We start from the raw sequence: 20,832 nt of genomic DNA, 5'->3' as shown, positions 1-20,832 counted from the left end.
CCCATGAGGACATGGAACACGGATGTTCTTCCTGTTCAAGGCCCCTGCCTGGTTCCTGGCATGCAGAAATCATTTGATGAATAAATAGCTTTTCCTAATGCTGAACCCCCAAGGCTTCAGGACCTCCACCTGCCAGACCTGCTGGGAGGGAACATGTAGGGGCCCCCAGCACCTGCTCAGGGCTGGGTGCCTGCTTTGTCATGAGGACATCCTCTGCTGCCCTTATCTGTTCTAAATAAACTCCATGTCATGTGCCATCTGTGGCACACACCCCCAGAATCACCTTCAAGTGTGGGTGACCATGCATCCCCTACTTGCCAAACGCCCACCCTTCCATGGTTGGGTTCCTTGAGTTAGTTTCCAAGCCCTCCTGCTTCGAAGGGTTCTAGCCCCACCCCAGCCACAGAAGGGGCAGACCGAGCGCAGATGGAACAGGTAAGTTTTATTTGGACTTTCAACTTGTTCAGAAAGCACAGGGGCCCCTGCCTCCCCTCTCCAGTCCCCCTTCCCATTTCCGCTCCCTGGGGGAGCACTCAGGGTACAATGACATGTGTCTCTGGAGTCCTTGGTCCGTTCTCCACCGACACACCCCTTCCCCCCCCCGCACTGAAGAGCAGAGGAAGGGTGTGAGGAGTGGGGGGGACTGGAAGAGTTGGATCAGAACGGGACATGCACTGACAGTAGTGTCCACTGCCACCTGCCCGGGGCTGAGACCTGGGAAGGGCTGGCAGTGGAGGGGATTGGATTCTTTGTGGGGGCAGCAGGCTCTCACTGGAGGAAGCGCCCCACCTCAGCCCTGGGGACCTCCTGACCTCCTGCTTACCCGTCCTTCTGAGGGGTACGACTCTGAGGTAGATTTCACAGAGGGAATGTGGGTCGGTGGGGTGTGGAATGGGGTTAGCTCTTTAGAAGTTGATCTCCACAGCACCCTGGGCCCAGTCTCAGGCTCTGGCCTGGGAGGCAGGGGCTGATGACATCCACCCAGCTAACAGATGCTGAGTCACACCTGGGCTCCAGGGCACCTGTGGTGTCAGGGGCTCCAATGAGGGTGGACGGGAGCATCTGCCTTGCCAATCTGGGCCTCAGTGCGGGGCTCCAGGAGGAGGGCCTGGGCCTGGGCAGCTGGCATTGGCAGTACCCTGGCCTGAGGGTCATGGTGCAAGGACCCCCCCTCCCCGATCCCCAGGGCAGCCTCTTTAGGCTGGGTCTTCCCTGTCCTCCAGGGTCCTCCCTGTCCTCTGCCACCCTCCTATTCCCCAGGGTGGGCAGAGGAGGAGAACAGGGCTGTCCTGCAGGGAATGGCAAGAAACAAGATGCCCCTCCCCCCCAGGGGGGCCCACACCATGACCCCGAGCTGACCACAGGAAGGAGGAACTGGCATCAGTGTGCAGGGCAGGCTTTGGGACCCCCAGAGGTGGCACTCCCAGGACAGCACAGCCTAGGAAAGATGGGCATCTGGGGATGGGCTGGGGAGCTCCTGGAGGCCTCTGACACTCTCCCCCTCCCTCAAGCCCAAACACTAGAGACCTTCTTGGATCCAACCCTGTTTGAGAACAGAAAGGCAGAGGAAGAGGCCTGGGAGGGGTATGCCCTTCCTAGTCCCAGCCTGGATCCCCACCTCCCAAGCAGAAGCCAGAGAGTTGGGGAGAGCCTCTGCTGCCCTCCCAGGAAGAGCCAGAGCTGAGTGGTGCCTGGGCCAGGGAAGACTGCACACAGGTTGTTGACTCATAGCTAGTGGAGGTATCTGGGGGTCGCAAGGGGTAGGCCCCTCCCCCGGCGATATTCATGCAGCATTCAAAGTTAGTGAGTGTCTGGGAGTGAGGGGAGAGGGTGGAAGAACAGCCAGTGGGTGAGGGAGGTGCCCTAGATCTTGCTGTTCTCCAAGTGGGAGTCAATGTGTTTGATGAGGGCATCATCCGGGTACCCGACAGGGAAACCCAGCTGGCAGAGGGGGCAGCTGCGGATGTCAGAGCCCACCGTCTCCATCAGCAGCTGTGGGGAGAGAGGGGAGTCATTTATGGTTCCTGGCCCCCACTCACAGTCCCCACATCCTAGCCTCCCTTTCCGGAGTCCCAGGGCAGGGAGGGCTGCAGCACGCCGAAGGGGTCTGGACACCCTTTCTCAGCAAAGCCCCCTCACACCTCCCCCCAGCCTAGCCGCCACTCCCCTAATGGCAGCATAGGGCCCGGGAGGTGTCTATGAGAGAGCACTGAGGTCATGAGGGAAGCCAGGACTCAGACATGCCCCTAGGAGTGACTAAGACACAGCTCCCAGATAACTCAAAGCTATGGATAATTCCAAACAATGCACAATCCAAAAATAATTTTCTGTCTGGTTTTGGAATATATTTTGGTCCTTCCAGGTGGCAAAGGTGGCTCCAACATTCAAGAAATTCATTATTTCAGTGAAATGATGGAGCCCTGGCATAGGGATGTCTTCCAGGACAGACAGCGGCAGATGCTCTGAGGCCCGCTGGAGGAAGCGCGAGAAGCAGGCCTGTCTCTGTGTCAGCCCAAGAGCTGTAGTGGTCATTCTCATCAGCACCATTAACATAATAGCCAATGTGTATTATGAGGCAGGCACTGCCCCAGAGGGCTTTAGGCTCACTGTCTCCCTCTTAAGAATCCCCTAATTAGATAATATAATTGTTGCCTTTTTTTTGCAGATGAGAGGACAATTAACTTGGTCAAGGCCCCACAGCTAGTAAGTGGTGGAGTGGGGAATCAAAGTCAGGACTGTCACTCTGAAGCCCGTGCACTGAACAGAATTCTTCACGGTGCAGGCCCCAATTCATGCCAATAAGAGACCAAAGGAGAGAGGTGAAGATAAATCTGCTATGCCCCAGAAAACCAAGGAGGGCAGGTGGAAGGAGAGGCAGCCCTGGCCCTCAGGTTTGAATGGCGTCGACAACCAAGAGGGGCGGGTTCCCAAACGGAGGACAGGGTTCCCTGGTCTCTATCTAAAGGTGCTGGGGCCCGAGAAAGGCGTGGGCGCCCCACTCACGTTGATGGACGGCCAGGACTGCGCGTGCTCAGCGTGGGCATAGGCGGTGGCAGCCGGCGACTCCGGGATGGGGAAACCGGCACAGAAAGAGGCGCAGCGGATAGTGCCCCCCTCCGGGCTGGGTGGGCTGGCGGGCACAGCCCACTCCTCCTCCTCCGACGGCTGCTTCTCGAAGCGCAGTCGGATGCCCTCGAAGGCGCGCCGCGGGCTGAGGGGCCGGCCGGGGCCGTAGAGCTCGCCGCCGTAGGCCCGGGGCTTGGGAAGCGTGGCCGCCTCGGCCTGCAGCCAGGGCGAGGAGGCGCCCGCGTAGCCCGCGCCCTCCGCCATCTCGGAGTAGCTGCGCCGGCCCTGGAAGCCCGCCTTCACGTGGTGGCTGGGCGGCTTGGCATAGGCCCGTTCGGCCAGCGTCCTCTCCCCGGGCGGCGGGGGCGGCGGGGGCCGCGGCTGCGGGGCCGGGCAGGCGGGGGGCACCGGGGAGCGGCGCTGCGGGCTAGGGGACTGGCACGGCGGAGGCACCGGGGAGCGGCGCTGCGAAACGGGCGACGGGCAGGAGGGCGAGGCGGGCGACCGGCGCTGCTGGGGCGAGGGGCACGGGGGCACGGGCGAGCGGCGCTGGGGGGCTGGGGACTGGCACGGGGGCGCCGCTCGGTTAGGTGGGGATGGGGAGGGACACTGGGGGGCCGGGGAGGGGCGCTGCGATAGCGGCGAGTGCCTCTGACCTGGAAGAGAAAACAGGATGGGGGGCAAAGGTGTGGAGAGACATCAGCGCCTGGGGAGCCAGTGGCTCACCTACCCACTCCCCTCCCAACAGGAGTGTAAAAGGACCTGGCAACAGGAAAGGAAGTCGCTCAGGATCGTGGAGGGTTGCCATAGCTACCCCCTTCCCTCCCCCGTCCAGGTCGGGCCTCTCCCTGCCCTGCTCCCAGCTCACCGCCACTCCGGGTCTGTTCCTGCAACAGTGTCCTCAAGATCCTCCCTTGCAGGGAACTCAACTCCCGAAGCCGGCCCAGCTCTTCTGTCAGCTCGGTGTAGGCCAGCGCCAAATTCACCCTGAGAGACATCCCAGTGCCTCAAGGTCAGGGCTTCACCCCAGCCTGCCTGACCCTGAGGTCGGAGGGCAGGGAGTGAGGAAGAGGAAAAGGTAAATGGGCTCTGCCCCTGCATCTGGCCCATCCCCACCACTCCTGGGCAGAAATCCTCTCAGACTTTAAAGTCCACCTCAAATGTCACCTCTTCCAGGGAGCCTCCCTCTCCTCCAGAGAACCTTCCATGGGGCTCCCAGCCTATGGGCCAGGGATGAGGAGTACAGTGATTCCAAGGGGTTCCTGAACCCCAGTGTTCACCAAGCATTGCTGTGGAGTGAACACATCTCAATATGGGTATTTGTGAATGTTTTTCTAATCTGTGAAGAAGCTGTGGTGATAAATAAAACACAAATTAACCAGAAAGCTTTACTGAGTTGACAGTAGCTTTCATTTTTTCTTTTCTTCATCAATGTGAGTTTTCTCAAACAGCACCCACTAAAAGTATAAGCACCATCGGTAGGGTGGGAGGAGGGGGTCTGTGAAGAGAGCCCTCACCTTTGAAGAGGCTGGGAACCACTGTTGCATAGCCCATGAGGAGCCCCAATGCATAAAGGAAGACATGATTTCCTGGGTGGGCAGAGGCCCCAGTGGATAAACTTGAACCCAACTCTGCCTGATTCCAGGTCCACAGCTCTTGCTTCCACCTCAATGCTACTTCTGAGCTCTTTTCAGCCTGGTATCTCCCAGGAGCTCCCTGCAGTTATATAACTCCAGAGAATGCCTTACATTGAGATCTCTGTTAACAGCTGCTGTGCACACTGCACACCTTTAGGGGGCGCCACTCAGGTTGAGCTGCCTTGTTCTGGAACTTTACTAGGAGCTCCCTGGTGACAGGGATTATACCATTGTATTTGTATTCCCAGCACACGTTGTTCAGGGACTGATACCCAGTAGATGTTCAGTAAGCAGATAATTGATTGAAATTCCCCATCCATTTTTCTTTCTTCTTCCCTTTCTTCCTCTCTAGGTGTCCTGGACACCCACCCTTACAGAGCTGGAATAGACTCTGAGTTCACAAGGGACCTCCCCGAGCACTGCCTTTTCTCTTCGGGTCACTTTGAACCCAGAACAATTCACTGAAAGTTGTCACTCTCAGCCCTGCCCCTCCCCTCCCTCCCACCCTGGCCTGCACACCCCCAGGGACCCCTTCCTGACCTTCAACACAACCTGGCATGTCCCTGAAGGTGGTGTTTTGGTTTCCTTGGATCTCCCCCACCTCATTAACTTCAGAAGGGACTCCAGAACTTTGTGGGACTTGGAGTTGGAGGGAAGTGGCAGGCAGCCACCCCAGATGGATCCCCTCACAAGGGACACCCCCCTTGTCCAGGAGCTGTAGGGCCACGAACAGGGCAAAGAGGTCAGGGAGGAGAGCTGGAGTTCTCCAGATCCTGAAGGCCCTGTGCCCATTCCCATGTAAGGGACATATAAGACAGGATATATGTGGATGGAAGGAAGTGAAGGGAGGTGTAGGAGGCCAGTACGACTGTGAGGAAAGGTGTGAGAGTGACTGTGTCTGTCTGTGTGTCTGTCTGCCTGTCTGACCCCAGAGGAGAGGAGGGGAAGTCGTGAGGTTAGGGCTTCAGAGCTCAGGAAAAGCCGAGGTGGAGCGGGCAGACGACGACTGAGCTCCCTGCTGCTCTCTGCTCACTAGTGGGCTCTCTCTAACTAACCCTGGGGCAGGGCTAGGGGTGGGAAGAGACAACTGCCCCTTACAGATTATTTTTAACCCACTTGGGCCAAAGAAAAATTATTGCGAACAGACGGAGACTCTGGGGGACAAGCCTACTTCTTAGAGAGGGAGTTCTCACTGCCCATCTGATGGTTGACCGGGATGGACAGAGAGGAAGGAGCCTTCCAGGAATCCTGTGGCCCTCGTTCCCACCACATCTCAGCCCTTAAATTTGTTAAATGCGCCCTGTGTCTCCCCCACCACCCAGCTCATCTCATGGGTTCACAGGAAGAAATGCCTTCTCACCCATCAGATTGGAAGGTGTGTCCCACGTCAAACTAGGGGCTTCTCAAGGGAATGCTCCTGCTTCCCCCTCAGACTGAGGGCAACCTGAGGGCAGGAACTATGTCTCCTCCAGCAGACTGAGGGCTTTCCCCTGAGGGATGGGTGTGAGAAGGGACTCTGGGCAGGGCACTGACAGAGTGTCCTCCTCTGTATAGACAGCCACAGTTTTTCTCCCCATCTACCTTCACTGCTGTATCTCAGGTGACAGATACAGGTCGTCACCTTCACCCCCCCCCCCAGAGAGGGAGATCTCACCTGCCACACTCAGTTGTCAGGCCCCCACTCTCCCTTGCTTGCCTTCCTCCCTTGTCAGGAGCTACCTCAGTTTCTACCGCCCAGCTCCTGGCACCTTCCTCACAGTAAAACAGACATGGCAGCAAGAAATGGAAGGAAGAAGCCCCTATCCCAGAATGCCTAACCCCCTCTCCCAGCTCTGGCTCAGATGCCTGGGCTACTGTCCTCCCAGAGCCCCAGGCAACCCTCACAAAGACCTCCGACACTCTGGGCAAGGTGTTGGGACCTGACCTCCTCCTGACACCCCTGGCCCTTTAGGACCTCCCCCCCATCAGGCCATCTGTCCCCACCTCGAGGTACACTGGCTGGGTTGTTGATTATGCTAACAACCTGAATGACTCACATTAGAAAACACTGCCAATTCAGTGGAAAAAAATCTCAACTTCACAACACAACAAAGAATGGCACACGTGCACTTAAATACACACTCCATTTCCTGGCTTCCTGGCCCACACCTGAGTGCTATTTTCCACCATCATGACTGTTTGGGAAGGATGGGTCAGATGAATGGCAGATGACTGCGCTGGGGTGCTTCTTTACTGCTTAAATTATGGAGAAAAGTCCTGAGTCTTTCAGAACCTGAGAAGGACTCAAGGAGAAAAGACTCATAGCTAATCTGTATGAGTGCTTGTCACGGGCCAGGCACTGTGCTAAGAACTTTACTTAATCTTCACAACAACCCTACAACGTTGACACTATTATTAACTCCATTTTACAGATGAGAAAACAGGCTTACAGAGGTTAAATAACCTGACCGTAGTCATAAAGTCTTGTACTAGTGGAATTGCTAGGGCAGGAGCTTCGGCCTCTCAGACTCCAAAGTTCGGGCTACTAACCACTACGTGTCCTGCCTCCCAAAAAAATCTAGAAAAGGGGAGTGGACAGGTGGGAAGGCAGCAGAAGAGAAAGACAGTGAGGAAGAGGAGACTGGGGACCTTGGAAGTAGCCTGGGAGCCCTGAGAATCATCACCCCTGCCCTGGGAGGGGACAAGAAGGTGCTAGACATACATGGAAGTGGGAGGTCAGATAAAGAGGCTGGCTCTAGGTCACAGAGTGGCGGTGGCACAGAGCAGGGATTCAAACACATGCTCTTGGCGCCTCAGTCTGCCGAGCTGACAACTTCAGAGGAGCCAGAGTGGAAATGGCAGAGCTGGCAGGAAGGAGGGCACCCTCAGCTGCAGATCTTTCCACCCTTCATTGACTTAGTCTTTCATTCATTCTTTCCATGAATAACTCAGGGATCTCAAAAACTCATCTGGCATCTGTTCTGAAGCAAAGAAACAAGACTCTTCCCTGTTATTGATAAAGCAACTCAGATCAGAGAGGTTAGAGACCCAAGTGTCCTCCTCTGTAGAAAGCCTCTTTCTGCCCCCAAACCAGCTGTGAGACACGTTGGCTTCTATGTGCCACGTCTTCCCCTGGGAAGTTTACTGGGTGCCTCGTGCTGTACTGGGACAGCATGAGGATGTGGTAGGGTCGGGATCCAGGCTAGAGCTGGATCATGATCGAAACTAGCGATGGGCTTGAGGTCAGGATAAAGCTGGAATTAGAATAGGGCTGAAGTTGATGGTTCATTTGCAATCAGGACTGTGGACTGAGTTGGGGTCAGGTTAGGGATAAGGTTAGAATTCAGGATGCAGTTAGTGTTAGGGTCAAGACTGGGGTCAGGATTAGAGCTAGTCATGTGGTCAGAGCTGCAGTCTGATTCAGAATTAAGAGGGAGACAGAAATCCAGCATTCCCAGTCTTTTCATCCTTGCCTGTAGCTGCCCCCAGCTACCTCACCCCTTTCGGGGAATCTAGGAACCAAACTTTCCACCACCCACAGGCACACCCACTGTCAGTCTTCCCGCCCGACCCTTAGGGAGGGGACCACAGGCACCCGGCCGTGGAGCGGACTTGAGGTTGCGGGCCAAGCGGGGGGAGGAGGAAGTCGCATTGCAACAACCCAGCGCTCTACCACTTCCTTTCAGGCGCCTTGAGCCCCTTCACCCGCCTCGACCAGCTATGACTTGCGGTCCCCAGAGCCCGGCTCTTCATGGCACCCCCACCATGCCCCTAGCACAGCCAGATGTTTGCTGCATCTAGAAAGTCTCCCCAGATGCAGCTGAATTCAGTAGCTCACAGCGAGGCTAGAAACCAGAGTCCCCATTCAAGAGGGTGACCATCCATCCCACTTTACTCCAGACTGTCCCGATTCAAACTAGCTGTCCCAGCTAATTATTAATAGTGCCCCTTTCACTTTCAAAAGTGTCCTTGTTTGGCCAACAAATCATGTGGTCATGCCTATATGGGGCCTCCTACGTGGAGGGGAACCTGAACCAGAAACACACCGCAGAGGTACTGAAAGGGTTGGTGGCTCGAACCCATCCAGAGGGGTCTCAGCAGAAAGGCCTGACAACCGATTCTGAAAGGTCACACCCTTGAAAACCATATGGAGCGCAATTCTACTCTGTGACACATGGGTTTGTCATGAGTCAAAATCGACTCAACAGCAACTGGTTTGGTTTTGGTTTTACCTGGAGAAGAACCTGAACCAGAAATAATGCCAGAGGTGTCATCACCCTGGCTGCTCCGGACTTGCTTGGTATTTGCACTTAAACAGATGACTTAACTTCTCTGCACCTCAGTTTGCTCATCTGTAAAAGGGGGACAAATACCTACAGCACGTCTTTTTGTGAGAATTTAATGAGACTTTGTATGGAAATTGCCTCGCATAGTGTCTGGGGACAAAGAATCAGGGGGTGCCTAGGAGACGGGTGGAGAAAGGGGGAAACCAGTTTTGATACTTTTGCAAAGCCAGCTCAATGACTGGTTCAAGAATGAAGGGGGGAATGTGGAGTTTCCCATGGAGGGAGAGAACATGGGAAAAAGCTGCTCTCTGCCTGCCTGGCAGGGAAAGGGTCAAAGGCTGGGTTCAAAAGCGCACCATCCCTCAGACCAAATTAGTGGGAGCATGTGGACCCCCAGCTTCAGAACCCCTTCCCACCTGAGAGCCCCCCAAGGCTACAAGTGCTGAGGGGTTAATTCCTGTGAGCACAGGGTGCCCTGGCTGAAGAAGGTTTGAAATAAAGGAAGTAGAGAGGGTGAGAAGCGTGAAGGGGGAGGCCCTAGACCCACAGGTTCTGGGGCATGAGGCTAAGTTCAGGGCATACGGGGGTCTCCGACTTCCGTCCTGACCTACCCCACACTGCCCTTGACCTCCGTGCAGAGTTTCCATCCTCTCTCTCCGAGTTCACACTTCTCCCCCACCACTAACCGCAGCCCACGCAGAGGCTTGTGGGCGGAGAGAGGGGTGTGGGGGGTGGGCGGAAAAGGGCCCAGGCTGCAACACCGAGCCCCCCGTGTTGGGAAAAAAGAAAAGCTTAGCGCTTTCCCCTAGTCACCCGGACTGAGCCCCTGTCCTCTCACCGACCCCTTCTCTGTTGAGCCCCCTCCCCCACTGAGCCCTCATTTCCCTCAGAGCCCTCACCTGACTCAAGGAGCCCCCTCTCCACAGTGTCCCCTCCACCCTTAGCACTGGCCACACCTTCAGAAAGACCTGGCTCAGGACCTTTGTGCTTTTGAGCTGCGTTCAGAGTAGAGGGGGCCATGGGTTCTGCACGTTCCACTTCGGCCAGGAGCCCCCCTGTTCACCCTAAGGAGCAAAGTGGTCCCCACTCCCGGCAGCTCCATCATCACCACGCTTGGACCTTGGATAACCCCAGTGGCTTTTCCTCTGGGGCAATTTGACCCTTAGGCACTGGCCACCAGGTGCTGAGAAATCTTACCCTGAGGTCAGATGCCATGTTCAGAGGGCCGTGGATGACCAGATCTTGTGGCCGGGGCTTGGACGGGAGGGACTGGGAAACCTTGGGGCTGGGGCTGCCTTCCAGGCCTGCCCCCTTGGGCCTGGGATAGGGTCCATGGAGGTGAATTAATAGAGGCAGGATCCAAATCCATATAAGGGAGGGTATTGTACCAACCAGAACCCCCATGATAAAACTGGCTGCCTGGGAGGTGTCCAAACTGAGCCTGGGTGAGCGTCTTTCCAAATGGAGAAGATTGCCACACAGGAGTAGGCTAGACTCAGGAATTTCTGGGTCCCCCTCTTCAGCCTTTGCATCCCCTGGGCCCTCTTCATCCTGATTAACAGCCCCTCCTGGATAACCCAGTCCCAGGGCACCACGCTCCTGAAAAGCCCACATGTTAAATACCCACTAGCCTGGAGGGTCAGGCTGAAGTCGAAGGAAGAGGAGGGGATGGTGGGAGAAAGGAATTGAGAAGGTGACTGAGGCCTCAAGTGGGAGGACCACGGAGGGAGCACTCGGGACGCAGCCTATTACCAAAAGGAGCTGAGTTTATAAGAAAATAAAACTACCGGGGGAGTGAGGACTTCCTCTGCAAATTAACTCTTGCCAAGCTGGGGCTGTCCTAAGATCCTTAGCTGGAAAAGGCGTGAGGCTGGGCAGGCAAGGCCCAGCTGGCTCCATGCACGGAGACCCAGGAGGCCCTGAGACAGAGTCTGAACCACAGGGAAGGACTGGAGGAGCTGGGAGGTCACCTCCAGCAGGACTGGTTCAGGCCAGCCCCCAAGCAGAGCCCAGCTCCCTGTGGTCAAAGGGACCAGGGTAGGACAGGTTCCTTGGGGTGAGAAGAAAAAGGGCTGTTCTGGCCGAATAAGCAGCGTGGATGACACAGCCTCCAAAAGAGCACCTCCGTGGGAAGGGTTCTCTCACTCACTTCACACACAGCCTTGGCCCTTTGGGATCGGACACCCCATCTCTGATCACCCACCAATATCCACATCATCTTCCTCTCACATCTCTCAGCAACGCCTAGGCCCACGAGGGAAATCTGGGGTCCAGAGAGGTGAAACCACTCAGCAAAGCCATTCAGCATGCCAGGGAGGGCCCCAGGGATTTGAAGCCTGATGTTCAGATTCCAGCCCTGCCTAAACAGTCCTCCCTGGACTTCAGACAACTGGGGGAGCCTTCGGTGCTGGTCTTATAAAAGAGTTTGGACTCAGTGACCCATCGAAAGCACTACAATGTGATTTCTGGGGGAGCTAGGATTCTAGAAAGTGTACGTATGTGTTCCAGGTCTGGGCACATGGGCTAGAATGGGCTCAGCACCCCAGCCACAAGCTAGGTTGGACTCTTTCTGTAGAGGTCCCCTGTACCTCCCCACTAGCAGCCTAACCGATGGGCCCCACCCACCAGTCTCACAAACTGGGTTCTCACCCCCCAGCTATCACAGCTCCACCCAACCCCTCACCCCAGAGTGGAGAGGAAGGCAAGGGGTCTCCCCAGTTGGCCAGAAGCTGGGAGGAAGATGAGTTGGAAGCCTGCTGGAAGACAGGACCCTTGTGGTCCTGTAGCTAGGTATCTGTGTGATGAAGGGTTAGTTCCTATCCCTCTCTGGGCTTCAGTCTCCCCTCCAATGAAAGTAGGGAGTCTACGCCACAAGCCTCATCTTGGGGGAAGAGGACTTAGGCAGAAGGAGGGTTGAGCTCTATTTCTTAGAAAGTGGGAGAGGATGAGTTTGGGTGCGGATGTGACAGGCATGAGGCTCCACTGCTGCAGGTTGCCACTTACCCCCTTCCTTGCTGCCCAGCGCTCCCCCAGAGGCCCCTGGCATTAGGCTCCCCACCGGCACGGCTCCATTCCTACTTCCTGCTGCCCCTCTTTCCTGGTAGGATTCTAAGGGGACACCCCAGAAGGGGACGTTCTAATTTCCCACCCCACTGCTGTGTAAGCCCAAGGAAGCCCTTCCCCTTCTCTGAGACTCGGTCTTCTCTCTCCTGAGATAAGGAGGCAAAGCAGCTCCTAAAACAGACCACCTCCTCCATCCTCACCAGGGAAGGAACAGTTTACCCAACTGGCTTGGCCCGGTTACTGATACAGAAAATGGGGCCCCAGAGAGGCCCAAAAACTCACCAGGGGACACAGAACATAGCAGCAAAGCAGTTAAGTAAATCTCTCTCAAACCCTAGCACCTCTAGAAGATGTCCCAGAAGAAAGTAAAGGGAACCGTCTAGAACCTTATCACTCCCAGAGCCTTACCTCCTTCCTATGGAGACTGCACAGGCACAGACCCAACCCAAACACCACACCCCGAGGGCTGGGAAGAGAGGCCACCCAAACAACACGGAAGGAGGAAAGCAAACCAAAGGGGGACTGAGATGTGCCATCCCCAGACGTGAAGAGGTTAAGAGGGAGAGGAATTACAGATGCAACTTACTGATCATCCCCAACTCTTTTCACCCACGCCATGTCCCGCTCCGACTGGTTGGAAGCCAAGTCCTAAGGGGGAGATTGAGAAGTCAGGCTCCAACCTCACCCTAGCCTGGATGCCCCTTCTCTGCCATTGTCTGTACTCAGGGAAGAAGGCAGAGTACTCCACAGAGGCAGGGGGTTGGACCAAGTGGCCTCTGAAGGTTGTTTCCTGCAGCCCCCCAGAGGTCCACAGTGTTCTGTGAGTGCCAGAGCAGAGCGCCGGAATCCAGAGCCCCCCTGGCAGTTACCTGGGCCCGGGTCTCTTGCAGCTGCTTCAGCTCTCCCTGGAGCCGCTCACACTCCGCCTGAAGCTGCTCCTCCCGGAGCTGAGCGCCCCGAGCCTCTCCCTGGGCAGCCTCCAGAGCTTCTTCTAGCCGCTGCCGCTCCAGCTCGCTCACGCTCGGCGAGGGGCCCGGCCAGCCCACTGCCAGGGGAGGGGACAATGTGAGGCTGGGTCCAGCTGTCCAGCTGCTGGGCACCTCCCACCTACTCCCAGATCAGCACAAAGTGAAACAGGTGAGGATTGCAGCTTGACGGATCCAAGAGAGATGGCCAGTAAGACAGTGAGGAAGGATGGGCTGAGCTGCTTTTTCTAATATTACAGGTGAAAAAAATAAGATAGACTCTCCAAGGCTTCCCTGGACACTCAAGCCTACAGCATCCTCAGGGGCCTCTAGGAAGGCAACTTATTACCGGCAGGGGTCTGGGTGAGGGCGCCCTCTGCCGGTGAATACAGGAGTTGCATTGGGGTAGCCAGGGATTGATCAGGAATGCAGGCGTGACAAGGGGGATGTCAGTGGGAGAAATTGGGACAATAGTGAAAAAGGTGGGGGAACAGTTAGTAGGTAGGGAGCACAGTGATTATGGGAGAAACTGAAAATATTAGAGTGGGGTGTGACATATCAATAAGAAAAGCAGGAGGTGTCCCATGGTGTTGCAATGGGGGTTAGGATCAGAGAACAGGGGATAGGGAAATCAAGGGTCTCCGAGATCTCACCGTGACTCAGGCCGGGTCCCCCTCTCAGTGCCAGGTAGTGCAAGTCCAGATCAGGACAGGGCAGGGCAGGGGCCTGTGGCGGAGGGCTCAGGCTGGGGAAGGCTGTGTCCTGGAGGCCTTGCTGTTGCTGTAGCTGCTGCTCCAAACCACAGATCTGCTGCAGGTGGGTCTCTACCAGGGCCCGCTGAAAGAAGACAGAGGGGTGGGGGTCTGCACAGGGCCAGGGCACCCCTCTGGGCTCCCCAAACCTAGGACCTCCTCAAGTATGGATAGTCATCACCCCCAAAACTAGAGCAGAGACCCTCAGGTCACACACCCCAACCCCACTCTCCAAGTGGCCATGAGTGCATGGTCTCTCCTCCCAGCAACCACAGTGCAGACGTTTCTGGCTGTTGCAGCTTGCAAGGTCAGGGGTACTGCCACTTCCTTGTCATTAACACACAGGGGCACTCATAAGAACATTCAGCCCCTGTCCAGACACCACCACCCCCTCAGTGATAAAAGGGCAGGAGCAGAATAACGTACATTTGCATATTGTGACTTAACTGGGCTTCATCTACATCTATAAAATGGGGATAACAATATCACCATACTTACCTCTTAGGGTCATTAGAGAATTAAAAGAGATAAGAACGGTACCTGGCACATACTAAGTGCCGTATAAGTGTTAATTATACTGTATTAAGTCCCTGGGTGGTACAAACAGTTAACTCACTTGGCTGCTAACCAAAAGGTTGGAGGTTCAAGTCCACCCACAGGTGCCTCAGAAGAAAAGTCTGGCGATCTACTTCCAAAAAAATCAACCCCTGGAAACCCTACGGAGCACAGGTCTACTCTGACACACATGGGGCTGCCGTGAGCTGGAGTAACTCCACGACAATTGGTTATTATTATTAAGGCAAAGCGTTTTCACACAAACGCCCCATCTGCTCATGACAGCTCAGCAAGGCTGTTATCTTTGCTCCACTTTTCAGAGGTAGGAACAGAGGCTAAGTGACTTGAACAAGGTCACAGCTAGGAGTTATCAGGGAATCGTGTCTCCTGATTCTAGCGCCTGCTGACCTGCTCACACGCATGGCCACGCCCCAACTCAGAATCACACACATGCCGTCTTGGTAGTCACAGACACTCCTGTTCACCTCTGCGTTCCACAAGGTCACTCACAAGGCCAGCGTGCCACACACACATCATATCTGGTCACTGCACAGCCAAGATGTAGAGTCACCCACAGCCTGGATGACACACACAGTCTCACTCACAAGGCCAGATGGGTACTCATAGACACACACGAACACAAGCAGGGTGCACACTATAAGCACACACATAGGGTCACACACAATTACCACAGAGTTGGGATGCTGACACACAGAACTACACGGAAACACACACAACCAGGTATACACCCTCAGGCACCCCAGCTCCCTGGGCCTCACCATCTCTCCCAGCTCCGTCTCCAGATCATTCTTCTCCACACAGAGTTTCTCGTAAGCCTGGATCATCTCCCCGAGCTGTTCTTCCTGCTCCTTATTCTTCTGCAACTGGATGGGGCCCAGAAGGGATGGGGTGTACACCACAGAGTCAGGCCCATCCCTGACTTAGGGACTGGGGGCTCCCTGTGCCTCCCTGCCCCCACTTCCAGCGCCCCATGGAGGGGTGGAAGGGCAGGAGGAGCTGCAGCTGGTTCTAGGAAGGACCATGGTCATCCAATCAAGGGGGCAGAAGATCAGAGGCTGTGGGGAGGGGTATCAGAAACAGATTGGCACAAGGAGCTCAGGGAGATGGGACTCAAAGGGCTCACCTCATGAAGGGCTCACCTCATAAAGGACTCACCTCATGCTGGAACTGGTTGAGCCGTTCCTGCAGACTGACCTTCTCCACCTCCAGCAGGGAGCCATCCTTGATTTCATACAGAGAGAAGCCATGCTCCTCTCCAAAGTCATTGATCAGCGGGTACTGCGAGCAGGGCAGGGGCCTCAGGAGGGCTGGTTCCCTGCTCCTGCCCAGGCCTTAGCCCCACCATGGTACCCCTGCTCCACAACCTGCTTCTCCCTCCACTGTCCAGTGGGATCCTGTACATCCCAATTCCCATTGGCCTGTAGGCGTCTCCCACCAACCAGGTCCTTTTTGGACCCAACGTCCAGCCCTTCCAAAGTGGATCCCTCCTGAGCCCTTCCTGATGGGCTTGGGGCTCTCTAGAGTTCCCATTCAGAGCAGCCACAGTCCTTATGGGTGATTCTCAAGTTTACGAGGGTCTGTACCATAACCCCCGTCTTGGATCCCTGGAATCTCTGCCAGATCCCCAGTTTCTGCCGCGCCACCAGCCCCACACACAACCGGGCCCCCCTCATCTCCAGGTTCTACCTTGACCTCGTAGACTTTGAGGCGGCGGCGGAGGGTGGCGTTCTCTCTCTCCAGGCCTCCCAGCCGCTCCTTGATGTCTCCATAGGCCGTGATGAGGGCAAAGTGGGAGGCAGAGCACATGTCTCCCCCCAGCGAGGGATGTCCAGGACCGTCCAGCCACACCTCACTGGGCCCTAGGGCCTCCTGGGTCAGGATGCTGATGTCATCCTCAAACATGGACTCCATGGTAAGAGCCTGGGCCACGGCCCACACTGGGCCTCCTGGGAGAGCAGGAGTAACCGTGGAGAGGGCCACTTGGGTCTTGTCCCTAATACCCATCATCCCAGTCCGAAGGACCCTGCAGCCATCTGAGATGCAGCCTGGAAGCTCTCTGCCCTGAGCTCAGTGGGGAAACTCCCACAGCCCCTTCCCAGACTACTAAACCCCATCTTCTCTGCTGACTTTAGGGGAAGGGGCTGGGATCAGGTGAAGACGAGGGCATGAGGGAATGTCTGCAAGTAGAGACAAATATGCCAGGCCTGCAGCAGGGAGGAGCTCCTTCCGGAGCCCAGGGAGGTCTGTGGAGGGGACAGAGTGGTTGTCCTGGCATGGGGACCAGACCTCAGCCTGCCCTTGGCTCCCTACCTCAGCCCCTTCTTTGCCCCAGGCCTCGCTTCCCCAAATACCTCTCTGCCCAGCTCCTCATCCCAGGCCTCTGGCACCCCCAGCTTCTCCCCAGGTCAGGCCCAGTGCTGCTCTGAGGGTCAGCCCCCTATAGTCAGCACATCCTCTGCCGCTGCCCCCGCCCAATTCCCAGCTTCCTCCTCCAGGATTTCAGAGTTCAGGAAAAGGAAACACCTCCCCCACTGGCAAGGGCCTGTGGCAACCATCCAGGCTCTCCTGTCCCTGACCTGGGACCTACAGGAAGTCCTTGGCTGAGAGAGGGAACAAATGTGGAGAAGGGTGTTATGGAGGGGTATTAGTGCAGGACGGAGCTAAAGAATTCCCAAGGCCATCCTTGGGTGGCTGCATGCAGGGAAATGGGGAGCCCTGAGGGGGCAGGAATGACTCAGGGCTCCCAAAGAGTGGGCGAAGGGGTGCTTGTGTGTGTGTACTTCTCCTGGCCTATTTATGAATGTGTGGCTGTGGTTGGCATGTGTGGGGGGAGTGTGTCTGTGAATGAGTGTAGGTGTGTCACAGTCTCTGCCTCAATGAGCGCGTTTTCAGGGTTGAGGGGGTGTCGGGGGACAGAGTTGGGGAAGTGGCCGGAGGGTGTGTGTGTTTGTGTGTGTGTGCGCGTCTGTGCATGCGTGCGTGAGCGTGTGTGAAGGGTGGGCACGTTCGGGCCCTGTGTCACGTGAGGCACTATGGGAATGTCCGAGGTGTGTGCGCGAGCCGGAGCGTGTGTGCGCTTAAGAGGGGGCTCAGCGGTGTGGTGTGAGTTGAGACAGAGGGGTCCCCGACCTCCCAAAGCTGGGCCGCAGGTGCTCGGGGTGAAAAGAGCTCAGGCCCAGGCCCCAGCACCCCCCTCCCAGCCTCATCTAAGTGCCAGGGAAACGCGTGTGACCCCATCCGAGTAAGGAGTGTGTGTGCCCCTGTTTGTAGGGCTGGCTCCACCTTTAACCCTTCCGTGCCCATGCCCACCGCCTCCCCCCTCAACTCCGCTGTCACCGCTCACCACACCCTGCCCCCCAGCCCCGTACCCGCCACCTCAGGCCCAGACCCACTTGCGGGGGCTTCGTCCCTTGGGCCACCCCAACAAATGTTTCCTTTCCTCCGCATGCTTCCCTTGGCCCGGCGACTCCGGGTGAGGGCGATGAAAGGCGGGCGGGGAGGGGGTGCCACAGTCAACCCAGGGCCCCTCCTGCGGCCCCTTTAAGAGCCGCCCTTTAAACCCCTTCTGCTCGGCCGACAGAAATTGTCGCCCCTCCCCTCTCGGGGGCTGAGACCACGCAGCCCCCTCCCCCATTGCCGGCCGAGCCGGGGCCCCCGGCCACCCGCCCCAGGCCAGGGAAGGGGCTCCGTGGGCGGTGCGGCCTGAGGAGCGGGGGAGGAGGGGGAAAGGGCGGACTGCGGCCGGCTGGCCGCCACTGGCCCCTTCCCTTCTCAGCCATCCTGGGCAAACTGCTGGCCAACCTCCCGCCCCCTCCTCCTGCCCACCCCGCGACCCTCAGGGGCCGGGCCCGGGGCGCCGCTTCCCTCCCCCCGCCCTAGCCCCAGCCGGGGACTCACAGCTGCTGCCGGTTCCTGCTTGTAATCGCAGCTTCCCCCCTCCGCCTGCTCCCTCCCCAGACGGGCACCGGTGCCCCCACCCCCCTGGCACCGCGCTCCGCTCCTAGCCCTGTCGCCGCCGCCGGGTCTCTCCCCACCCCCCACCTCTCCCCAGCCCCCCTCCCTCCTGCCCGCCCCGCTCCTCCTCCGCCGCCGCCGCCGCCGCCTCCTCCTCCCCTGCTGCTCCCGGTTGCTCCGGCTGGGAAGGCGCCCGGGACCCTGCCGCTGCCACCACCACGTGGCGAGGGGCGGCCGGCCCCCGCGGCTGCGGCCCGACCTGGCAGCGCGCCCGGCGCCCACCCGGCTCCCTGCAGAGCGGCGTGGCCCGCGCTCCGCTCCCCCTCCCGGACGCTTCCAAACGCAGGGTGGCGTGGTGTGTGTTGGGGAGCGTCTGCGGACAGTGCAGGTGGTGCTTAGGTTTTCTGGTTTGGGGCTGTTTATTTTGGGGGTGGTGATGGGGCTGTTTATTTGGATTTTTTTGGCGTTTGCTCTTTTAAGAAGGAAAACATTAGACCGACCTACTCTTTGTTGCTCTGGTGGGGGAGGGGGGCATTGCTCTCTGATGATAAACATACCGAATCTAGGGTGCAGTCGGAGAGATTAGAGTTAAATCAGTAACTTCGGAAGTGAGAGTGAACTAAGGAGGTCAAAGGTTCACGTAGAAAGACAGCTTTCCTCTCACACACAACTCCCTCCCCTAACAAAGAAGCACCCACGGGGGCCGGTGACAAGAAGAAACAACAAATTTCGCCCTTTCCACAAAGATTATTTGTGCACCTGCCAAACTGTGCTGGGTAGGAAATGAAAGGTTTCTGTGTGTGTGTGTGTGTGTTGCCACTTTCCCACTGTGTGACCTTGGACAAGTTACTTAACCTTTCAGAGTTAAGCGGGAGATGATTCCTGTCCCAGGGCAACCTTATGGGTGAAGAATGGGGATCAGAAGTAAAGGTGCTCTTGACCTCTCAGGAGATGGTAGTGGATAGGAAATCCTTTGGATTATTCCCTGAGGGATTAAAAACCCGGTCAGCCTGGGTGCAGGTTGGGAATGATCAGGGGAAATTCTGGAAGTCTCTGGCTAAAAAGCATATTCAAGGAACAGAGAGATGGCCAGAGAAACAGTCCCCTCTTTATCTGACAAGCAAACCCAGGACTCAGGGTATAGACAAGGAAGAGAGCTTCTGGTGGGGGTGGGGGGCTTAGTGAGGTAATAAGCTCCCACAGGCAATCTCTAAATTGAGCCCTCCCCCCCATTTCAAGTTGAATAGATGTTGATAGTGGTGAGGAGTCAGCAGAAACACCCCCCCCCCCTTGTCCAGCTGCCTCAGTCAGGTGCCTTTCTTATTTGTGGTGTCTTGGAATGTCATTCTGGGCCTCATCTGGTGCCTCCCTGGACTTGTGCTCTGCAGCAAGTGCCCGTCTGCCCACCTCCCTCCCTAGGCCTCTGCTTCTGGTAGGCTCAGCATTTAGATGTGACTCACCCCATCTCCAGGAGGGTTTTAGGCTGTTGGGCACCTGAGTTTATCTTTCTGGTTTCTGGGGAGATTGAGGGGAAAGAGGGAAGAAAAGGTTTCTTTCTCTCTGAGCTGAGAAAAGCAAGAGCAACTGCCATCTATCCCCCACTGTGGGGAGAAAATTCGACTGAGAGGTGAGCTTGCCCCAGGACAGCCAGCAGGAACTTTAGACTCTTTCTTCAAAGAGGATTTTCGCTGGCTTCCTTCCTTCCTTCTCCTGCTGGGTTCCCTTTCAGTCTTGCCTGCCAGCGCCTGCTCTCTTTTATAATCCAGAACAGGAAGGCACTAGTTTCTCTGAGCCACGTAGGATGACCTACCCACTAATCCCAAGTGATGTTACCTTCCTCACTTGCTCCATAAGTTCTCTTCTGAAGCAGGAGAGCAGGCAAAAGAGGCTAAACTAGAAGGTGTGAAGTTATCTCAGGGCCCTCGATGAGTGTGGACTTGGTCGAACTGGACCTGTGAAACGGATTGGTTGAAGCCATGGCCACGACAGCATGGTGTCCATCACCAGAAAGGGTACCGGGTCTAGATGCCCTCTGAGCGCACACTCGGCTGAATGAGTTGTCAGCCCCTGCTGCTGAGGTGCTCATACCTGGTTGAGCCACTCAGCAGGAGGCAGCCAAATGGTTCAATCCTGGGTTTTGGTGGTTGGTGCCACAACCCAGCTGAGATTAGGCTCGACTTTGGTGCTATTGTTAGTTACCTTTGAGTCATCTTAGACTCATGGCGACCTTATAACAGAAGGAAACGTTGCCTGGTCTTGCACCATCTTCATGATTGTTGGTATGTTTGAGCTCACTGTTGGGACTATTATATCAATCCATTTCATTGAGGGTTTCCCTCATTTACGCAGACCCTCTACCAAACGTGATGTCGTTTTCTAGCGATTGATCTTTCCTGATGATGTGGCCAAATGAAGCGAGCTGAAAACTGACCATCCTTGCATCTCTGGTTGTATTTCTTCTAAGGCTGATTTGTTTGTTCTTCTGGCAGTTCAGGGTATATTCAGTATTCTTTGCTAGTACAATTTGAATGCATCAATTCTTCTGTCTTCCTTT

At 56.4% G+C, this 20,832-nt stretch overlaps 1 protein-coding gene across 2 annotated transcripts; it reads right to left on the bottom strand.

The window, feature by feature from the left end:
- Positions 1-423: 423 nt before the first annotated feature.
- On the bottom strand, positions 424-18,249 carry TBKBP1 (TBK1 binding protein 1). Of its 2 annotated transcripts, XM_064271162.1 has the most exons (10): positions 18,222-18,249; positions 16,011-16,270; positions 15,480-15,602; positions 15,083-15,187; positions 13,650-13,833; positions 12,901-13,076; positions 12,618-12,679; positions 3,935-4,053; positions 3,004-3,722; positions 424-1,992 (listed from the first exon to the last, which is right to left on the bottom strand). In XM_064271162.1, exons 2-10 carry the CDS (start codon positions 16,233-16,235, stop codon positions 1,864-1,866), a joined length of 1,842 nt encoding a protein of 613 aa, XP_064127232.1. In that variant the 5' UTR covers positions 16,236-16,270; positions 18,222-18,249; the 3' UTR covers positions 424-1,863. The 2 variants fall into 2 exon arrangements, with proteins under 2 accessions (XP_064127232.1, XP_064127231.1); XM_064271161.1 differs by lacking the exon at positions 18,222-18,249 and having other exon boundaries at positions 16,011-17,944.
- Between the last annotated feature and the right edge of the window lie 2,583 nt (positions 18,250-20,832).

The sequence above is a fragment of the Loxodonta africana genome, chromosome 18 (genome assembly GCF_030014295.1).
Source record: "Loxodonta africana isolate mLoxAfr1 chromosome 18, mLoxAfr1.hap2, whole genome shotgun sequence".
Taxonomy (NCBI): Eukaryota; Metazoa; Chordata; class Mammalia; order Proboscidea; family Elephantidae; genus Loxodonta; species Loxodonta africana.
The sequence above is the reverse complement of the archived record's forward strand: the minus strand, read 5'-3'. Positions and strand labels throughout refer to the sequence as shown.

Excerpts from the sequence above, each read along its gene's own strand:
- TBKBP1 (XM_064271161.1), bottom strand. The coding sequence starts at position 16,331 with ATGATGGGTATTAGGGACAAGACCCAAGTGGCCCTCTCCACGGTTACT. Across the intron at positions 15,188-15,479 it reads TCAACCAGTTCCAGCATGAG|TTGCAGAAGAATAAGGAGCA; the intron begins GTGAGTCCTTTA and ends GGCCCCATCCAG. Across the intron at positions 13,077-13,649 it reads GGGACCCGGCCTGAGTCACG|TGGGCTGGCCGGGCCCCTCG; the intron begins GTGAGATCTCGG and ends CTCCCCTGGCAG.